This window comes from Puma concolor, chromosome C2 (assembly GCF_028749965.1).
Source record: "Puma concolor isolate L17-30 chromosome C2, mPumCon1.1.hap2, whole genome shotgun sequence".
In the NCBI taxonomy this organism is placed as follows: domain Eukaryota; kingdom Metazoa; phylum Chordata; class Mammalia; order Carnivora; family Felidae; genus Puma; species Puma concolor.
This window is the reverse complement of record NC_141675.1, coordinates 15066526-15074718: the sequence shown is the minus strand read 5'-3', so window position 1 is coordinate 15074718 and position 8193 is coordinate 15066526. Positions and strand designations below refer to the sequence as shown.

Genomic DNA, 8193 nt, shown 5'->3' with positions numbered 1-8193 from the left:
AAAAAAAGCCGCAGGTCGGAGCAGAAACTGAGCCGTGGGCGGCCCCGCTTCCCGCCGCGCTTCAGGGACCAGTAACTCGTGGGCGCTCCAGGGGCCGCGGGGGTTCCCGGGGAGCCCACATGGGTCCAGGGATGGGTGGCCCCAAGAAAGCCTAGGAAAAGGCGCAGAGAACGAAGTGGTCCCTGGCCCAGGCAGGTCCGGGAACCCACGGGCTGGGGGGCTGAGGTTTTTCCAGGTTGGGGCCCAGCATAGGCAATCCAGCCTCTCTACATCCTCCCCTCCTCCCCACCCCCACGGGCCCAATACCCATTGTCCAGACTTCCCAGTGGGGCGAGGAAATAACCCCATTCATCTTCAAGAAAAAAAAAAAAAAAAGAAGATAAACAAAAGCAATCCCACCCCCTCATGACTACTGTGTCCACTTACAGATTCTAGAACATGGGGGTGGGGCTGGGGGAGGTAGGGAGGGGAACAGTGTTCATGCTGGAGAAGAGTGGAGGAAGAAGCAAAATAAGGTCTTTAGAACAAAGAGTAGAACTGTACAGAAGACGGAGCTATGCCGGTTCCCTTAATGAACCACATTTATTAAAAATGACTAAGACTGTACATAAAAATCCAAGATCTCTAAAAAGCCTATAGGAGCTGTGGCATCAGGTTTTAGTTTCTTCACATTACCGAGTTGGGTAGGGGGATGGCAAGAGGGTGAAATAGTTTTCCTTAAACACGTTTCAAGTTAGTACAGAGTAGCTGAATACATTCTTAACTATCTAAGAAGTAAACAGAATATTCCCAAACATCAGGGATGATGAGAGAACCAATCCCCCTGCCCCTGCAACTGTTGTCAGGTGATCTGGAAATTCTTTACAAAGCCAAAGCACCAATGTTACATGATCTCAGACATGTATGTAGACTATTTGTACAATATATCCCACATTATTCTACGGTGTATCTAAGCACTCACAAAATTGTACACTTTAAAATTCTCTCTTTTTTTTCTTTTTTGGCGACTCCCTCTTGCCTGCCCTCTCCTGAGTCCTACTGGCCACCCCGGCACGCAGCAGAGGCCTGGCAAGTGAGGCGATCCTGAACTAGGGCAAACATGGCTTGTTTCCAAAGCCTAGGAGGAATCCAAGTCAGGTAAAACCAGCACCTTCAGGAAAGTTTTTCTCACCTCCTAGGCCTAGCATCTTTTGTCCCCAGCAGAAAGTAACAGCAAAAAGTCCCTTGTTGAAGCTTAAGGCCCAGCCCTTTTCTTCCAGAAGCAAAACATCTTACCACTCTGGGATTCTCTTTGCTTACAGATTCACAAATAGAAATGAGAACCGAGGCTTTCAACTCATCGGATAGCGCTCAGCACTCAATCTTCACAGCCCGATTCTCTGAATGTTTAGTGCCTCCAATAAATAGATCCAGAACCTCAAATAACCTTGGAATTTTAAAACACTTTAAAGTCCTTCCTTAATTTTATTTAAAAAAGAAACAAAAAATTGCCAGGCTTGTTTCAGTTACCTGCAGCAATCAAAAAGCTTTGGCACCTTCTTTTAGAGGATTGCACAAAACAGGATGCATCATGGTGGAATGCAAACGTCTTTTTGGCAAACCTAGGCAAAGAAGACAACAAAAAACACCACCAAGTCCATCTGCAAAAAGTTAGCTCATTTTTACGAAGTTGAAGTAACTCTTTAGGGAGTGGTGTAAAAAGCATAATACCCCCCCATGCCTTTTGAGGTGTCTTTGCTGTACTCTTCGGCGTTAATGTCCTCACACTTTATGGAGGGAGAATTTTCATTGCTAGAGGTGCTAGGAGACAGCCGCCTTCGCTTACAAGCACTGGTGTATACCCCAGAATCATTGGAATCGAGAGACTTGATGGAAGGGGGTGTCTCTATCCAGGAAGAGCTAATTTCTTCTTTGACTTTCTCCTTGGAGAGCTGATCTTCGGAGAACACAGGGGGGCTGGTTCTGGAGGTCCATGGGAGTCCAGCGGCCATCTTCCTCTGGTAAGAACCTCGACCTCCCCACCCTGCCATGGCAGGGAAGGTTGGGTCAGGGTAATACCCCAGGGCGTGGGACGTCTGGAGGGGCAAGGATTTAATACCATATGGGAGCAAGGTGCTGGAAGTATATTCAGACTCATAGGAACCGATGTCTAGTTTGTTGGTCCCAGGTTGCTGGACAGGCGTGACAAGCCACCGCTGGGGAGGGTTGGCCACCTCTTCGCTCTGTTGGGGTGAAAGGAGGCCGTTGGTCTGTGGCACGGTTCTCTCGCCATTATAATATCGGGCTTGAGGTAAAGTGTTGACAAAGGGCTCCGGGAAGAAGGACTGAACGCCGTACCGACCTCCAGGGACAATCTGATGGGATCTAGGAGAATCCGTGGGAGATGGAGTTAACCTGTCATTTTCGGAAGCGGTGTACATGCTACAATATAAAGAGAAACACTTAAAAAAAAAAAACCCTAATGTTGCCCCAAATAACCACCTCCCAGAAATCAAAAAGGCTCACTTAGTGGGTTGCACTGGGAGCACTGGTCTGCTGGAGTGGAGGGACGGAGGTAGGAGGCACATTGGCCCGTTTCCGCTGGACTCTTGGCTCATGGGGGAGAAGTTTCCTGCCAAGCATTTAAGGACTGAAACTATACAGAATCCACCTTTCTAAGTGCTGGGAGTTAAAGAAGGGAAGGTGCAACTCTCCTTCGTCAATGTCAGGGGAGGGGAGCTGGCTGTGGTGTTAGAAATTCCTAATTTAAAAAGTATTGTGGGGTCTTGCTGTTTAAGGTGAAAATTACATCCTCTTAGTTTTCAGTTTTTCTTATGTAAAATGATCATAATAATAATAATAATAAAAGAAGGGGAGTAATAATACCTGTTCCTTAGAGGATAAAAAAAAAAGTTTGCTCACATGAAAAGGAAGGTATATAAATGCAGATTATGAAAATTTCAAATCTCCACTCAAGTGTTAAAAAAAAAAAAAAAAAAAGCTCCTCGTTTTTCAGCCCTTAACCTTCCTTTAGAAATTAACAAAACCCTTCTGTGAAAATTCTAAAGCAAGATTAGCTGAGGGAAAACTATGCAAAAAATAAAAATAGATAAAAATCCCAAAGATGAAAACTCTTCCTAGAATGTTCTCTGAAAGTGTCTGGTTATATATATCCTGTTCAAAGGTGACCATACAAATATGAACAAAAGTTGCACTTACGAATCATAGTTGTCCCTGAAGCCTTTTGCAAAGGGGTTATGGTCAATCTTTAGTTGAGTTATCTAGATAGGGGAGAAAGATAGTCGTTGAGTGCGTTATCACACCGGACCTGGCTGTAGAGGTTCTTGGGACAGTGGGGACACTCACGTCAGTGTTCTGGTAGGCAGTCACTGCAATGAACTGTGTTTCCGAGAAGGTAAAGGTCTGAGTCTTTGAGGGCTCATTCAAGTCCTCCACACCATCCTCTGTAACTTCAACAATGTGCAGCCGGGGTTGGTACTTGTGTAAAGACTGTAAGACTATCATCTGGAAATGGTACAGAAAAAGTGTCGCCAAATCCCAGAAGTCTCTTAGAGGCTCAGCAAAAGTAAATCTTGACAAACTACATAGTTTTGCGATGGGACTCCCGCTTGCTCCCCACGACCGCGACATTTTTCTATGTCATTTTTCAGATCTTATCCTTGCTGCTTTTGAAACCTAAAAACACAGCCCGGCATGCATATTTGATAAACACTCTTTCCTCTTAGTTTATGAAGTCCCCCAAAGCTTTTAGTATTTCTTTTCCTAACGGTCAATTCACTGTTACTGACATCTAGTGAAAATGAGAAAGGTCAAAAGAAAAAAAAAAAGGTTAGAAATAGGCGAGCAAACAGGGAACAAGTGCACATATTACAAATACAGTGAAGGGTACGGAAACTCGTTAGGAAAGGGATCTATCGCCAGAAGACAGCCCATCCTCTGTCACTCTACCTGGGTGTTGTTGTTGTTTGCGCCTTTGTTATTGGTGAGTTTTAATTTCCCAAAAGAAATCTCCTGTCTCATCCAGTGGGAACCAGTATTAGGAGACTCTGGGTGAACATACATTTTGTTGCCTAAGAGAAAATGAAACAAAACACAAAACCCAAGCATACAGGGCTGATTACAAATGGACACACGGGGAGGGATGTCTGTTACCTGTGGGCAACATTTAAGAGCTACTCTTCCAGCCTAGTTTTCCCTGTGCTAGCTCTCCAACTAGACTCCACCCACAGCCCACCCAGGGCGCCTGTGCCTCCAGACTTCCCTGGACAAGGCAGTCATCTAATGCTAGCTCAAAATATAAAAATAGAACCACCAGGAGGTGTCTCCTGAAGGTCATTTTGGGGCCTTCTAAAGATGGAAGGGCAACGTCTGATGGAAAGTGGCTGGGTTTTCATGGGTGGACTCGACCTTGGCAGGGCTTTCTCAAGGCTTCAAAGACTGGAGCCCTTGCCCCCACCCCACCCCCACCCCGGGACAGAGGGTGGGGGGTAGGGGAGATTTAGTAGGAATTGGTAGGGGAGGGGTGGAAGGGGCAGGGTACGGTAAAAGTACCAAAGTTTATATTGACAGGCAAGACATCGTGGCTTGGCAATTCTCTCCCTCTCTCCAGATTCAAACAATATAAAGAAACTCATACTAACACCTCTGCAGATCAGGGGGAAGTATTGGATTTAAATGGGAGTTATCTGAGTCCAGGGTCCCCCGCTGGCCCGCTCCTCCCTGCCCGGGCCTCCTCTCTCCTCACCCTGCATGTTATTGTCCGCTTTGCCACAGGTCACCCACTTGCCCCCCTGGAATCGCCAGTGATTGGGGTCCGCCAGCACCACCTCTACGAACACGTTGTAGTGGGCAGTGGGATTGAGTCCGTTTATGTTGAAGCTCAAGAAAGGAAACATGCGCCTGTGCAGGGGAATAGAACCAGGGAAAACAATTTACATTCGGACGCCCGGGAGCAGGCCCATTCTAGGCCGGGTTTGCGGCCACCTGGGGGTAGGTCGGAGCAGGACATTTAGAAGTCTACAGAAAGAACAGAAAACCGCCACATAACGTGGCCCTTATTCTGCAAAATATTTCTGACTTGGCAACTTTTGGAACATCTCTTTTCGGAGACAATCGACCCCAAAGTCAGTATTTCCCCAGTTCCCTCTCTCCCCACTCAAGTCCTTAATTTTTCTTCCAGGATGTGAAAACCTCTTTCATTTTTCTACGTACAAGTACCAGAGAACGACAGTCAGTTGTTCGTCTTAAAATTTTTGCAATTTTACTCGTCAGGCTCCAAGTTCCGCTTGAGCGCCCCTCTCCCAGCACCCACGCCTCGCTTTCCCGTTAGTACCCACTATTAGCAGTTGGAAGTGTATCAGAACTTTCTCGCGCCCGGAACCCCACCAGGTCTGGCTCCAGGGCCTGCCTAACCAACCACCCCGACCAACCCACCCTCCAACGCCCATCTCCTTCAGGCGCCCCACGGCGACTGTGGCGCCTAAACTGCGGGAGCCCATCTACTGCGCTCAGGAAGCCAACCCCTGCTCCCTTTCCCCATCCGCGGCTCTCCGCCGGTATGCAGGGAACAGCTAGTAAATCCAGCTTTGTGGACAAGCCCCAATTTCCATTTCCGCCTCCTTCTCGCCAGTCCAGGTGAGAGTGACCGGAGGGGAGGGGAAGGGAGGGGTGTGGGGGTGGGGGGAAGGTGGGGGGGGGGAACAGCTGTAACGTTAGCACCCACCGCACACAAGGCGGTGCGCAGACTCGCAGGGACCCCGGCTTGGAGATGCGCGCGGAAAAACACTCTTCCAAGCCAAGCGCGGAACGAACGGGCACGGCTCCCTCACCCCCCAGCCTTCCCCAGGACCACACAGTCACTCACTTGTCATTCACCTCGGGGCCCCTCGGCGCTGCGCTCACCTGCCCTGTTTCGTAATGATCATCTCGGTTTGGTGGCGGTGGAACTTGAGCCACAGAGGCCGGTTGCACAGGTAGACGTGGGCACGGAAGCCGGAACCAGGAACCCCCAACCCCCCCAGTCCTCCGCAGGAACCCGCAGCTGCAGCCCCAGGGTACGGCCCATAGAGCGGAGCCCCCTGGCTGTACTGATAGGGGCCCGGGCCGCCTGCCCCGCCGCCGCCGCCGCCGCCGCCACCGCCGCCGCCGCCGCCCGCGCCACTACTCGCGCCGGCTCCCGGGCCGAACTGCGCCCTCCCAGGTGGGCACACAGCCGCGGGGAAGCCGCCGGGGGGCAGCATGGAGCCGTAGGGGTAGCGCGCCCCGTTGGGAGCAGGGTACACAGATCCGTGGGGCGCCCCGGCCGCCGCCTGGTAGGGGAAGAGCGAGCAGGGCGCGGCCAGTTCGGAGCCCTGAGGCCCGGGGGACTGGAGGTAGTAGCGCTCCGAGCTCAGGCTGTCCATGGAGTAGCGCGCGGTGGCGGCGGCGGCGGCGGCCGCGGCGGCGGCGGCGGCGGCGGCGGCGGCGGCAGAGGGCAGCTCTTCCTCCCCGCAGGGGGAGCCCTTGCGGCCGTCCGGGGGCCCGGGCTTGGCCACTGCCGCGGCGCTGGCGAAGGCGTCCCCGGCGTCGGCGTCACTGAGCATGGCCGCGGGGGCCCCCGCGCTGGCTGCTGTGGGTTCCCCGCTCCCAGTCTCGCACGAGAGGCTGCCAGGGAACTTCTTGGGCGCTTTGTCTAAGTCCAGCCTCTGAGGCGAGGGGGCCGCGCCAGGGAGGTGGCCTGCGCTCCCGCTGCCTCCGCCTCTCGCGCTCTCTAGCGGGTAGAAGTGAGCGCCGGGCAGGTTCACCGTGCTCACCAAGAGCTGCTCCCCTAACTGCATGCTTTGCAAAGCGCAGACGGCAGCTGGCTGCTTCCTCTCCTCCCGCGGCCTTAATATAAAGGCAGGATGGGGGAGCCAGCGCCCTCTTCCGAGGGGAAGGTAACTTCCCCTTCCTCCGGTGCTGGGGCTACCCACCTGGCTGCACGCGGGCGGCTAAGGCGCGCACTCGCGCGCCCCGACCCCAGCGTGCTTGCCGCAAGGAAAACTCGCTGAGTTTGAAGGCAGGAGGTGGCAATTGACCGAAGAGCACTCTCCTTTTCCTTCTCTGTCCTCCTTGCCTCTCGGGATCCCCGTCCGCCTCCTCACTCACACCCAGGAAGAAGAGGACTAATATCTCTGCCCCATCCACCCACCAGCGCTGTCCTTTCTGCCCTTCTCGACTGCCCAACTGTCCGTCAAGTTGACCACTTGGAAACTTGCAGGCTGTCATTGGCTGCTTTATATACGTGAGGCCAGGGAGGGGCTTCGCTGCCCCACAGCCCAGGACCCTCCTATTGGCTGATGGAGGTGACACTAATTCAATTAGGCATTTACTAATTGGATCAAGTCGCCTGCGACTTTCTTTTCCTTTAGTCTTTTTTTTTTTTTTTTCTTCCCAGAGACTCTGTCCTACTGTGAGAATCAGTCGTTGTGTCCATATTTTGCTAGAGTTTGGGGGAACAGGATTTGGGGGTCTCCGTAGCGGGGTCCACTCTAAGCATCGAAGTCATCTCAGCAGCCTGAGCGGAGGATGCGGGGGCGGGAGCAGGTTTTAGAGGCTGGCACCAGAAAGGCGACGCAAGCTGATGGCTTGCAGGGAGGCGCCGGTCCCTGAGCGGGGGGGATCTGGGACGAGTCGGAGAGAGGCCGAAGCGAGGTCTCTTTCCCGGTCAGGGGCTGTGGCTTCAGGCACACTTTTCTCCAGATAGGGGAGGGTTCCCCGGCCTTCAACACACGGGAACCACTTTTTGTTCGGTCCCACCCTTTTATTCATTGGGAAGGGTTTGTGAAGAGGAACCTTGCGCTCCGCTTTTGGGATTCCAGGGACGGCGAGAGAGAGCACATGGCCATCCTCTAGGACCAGCTTATGAACCAGAAGCCCTGGTGGGGTGGGGTCCTGGGGACACCCTCAAACGCGCGTCAAGCACTTTTACTCCCCACAATTTAAAATCCACGCAGCTCAGTTGCCCTGAATCCTGGATTCCCTCCACCATCTTCAGTTGGGCCTGGCACCGAGAAACAAAGGTTCCCCAGCAGCAGTGCGGTTGAGATTCCCTGCGCCTCTGCTCCGCGGCGCAACACAGAAGGTAGAATAATTAGTGAAATAATCAGTTTGATATTGAATTAAGCCCTTTTGCCCCAGCTGCCTGTTTCTCCCTTGCGTTTCCGCAGACAGTAG

The 8193-nt window shown here is 52.4% G+C and overlaps 1 protein-coding gene across 2 annotated transcripts; it reads right to left on the bottom strand.

Annotated features, from left to right (window-relative positions):
- Positions 1 to 563: 563 nt before the first annotated feature.
- EOMES (eomesodermin) lies at positions 564 to 7209 on the bottom strand. Of its 2 annotated transcripts, none has more exons than XM_086720604.1 (6): positions 5902 to 7209; positions 4745 to 4899; positions 3949 to 4070; positions 3346 to 3504; positions 3199 to 3260; positions 564 to 2421 (listed from the first exon to the last, which is right to left on the bottom strand). In XM_086720604.1, exons 1-6 carry the CDS (start codon positions 6813 to 6815, stop codon positions 1683 to 1685), a joined length of 2151 nt encoding a protein of 716 aa, XP_086576730.1. In that variant the 5' UTR covers positions 6816 to 7209; the 3' UTR covers positions 564 to 1682. The 2 variants fall into 2 exon arrangements, with proteins under 2 accessions (XP_086576730.1, XP_086576731.1); XM_086720605.1 differs by having other exon boundaries at positions 564 to 2364.
- Between the last annotated feature and the right edge of the window lie 984 nt (positions 7210 to 8193).

Bases quoted from the DNA above. Each gene is read 5' to 3' on its own strand.
- EOMES (XM_086720604.1), bottom strand. From the start codon at position 6,815: ATGCAGTTAGGGGAGCAGCTCTTGGTGAGCACGGTGAACCTGCCCGGC. The intron at 3,505-3,948 runs GTAGAGTGACAG...TACCATTTCCAG, and splicing joins CAAACAACAACAACACCCAG to ATGATAGTCTTACAGTCTTT. The intron at 3,261-3,345 runs GTGAGTGTCCCC...TCCCCTATCTAG, and splicing joins CTGCCTACCAGAACACTGAC to ATAACTCAACTAAAGATTGA.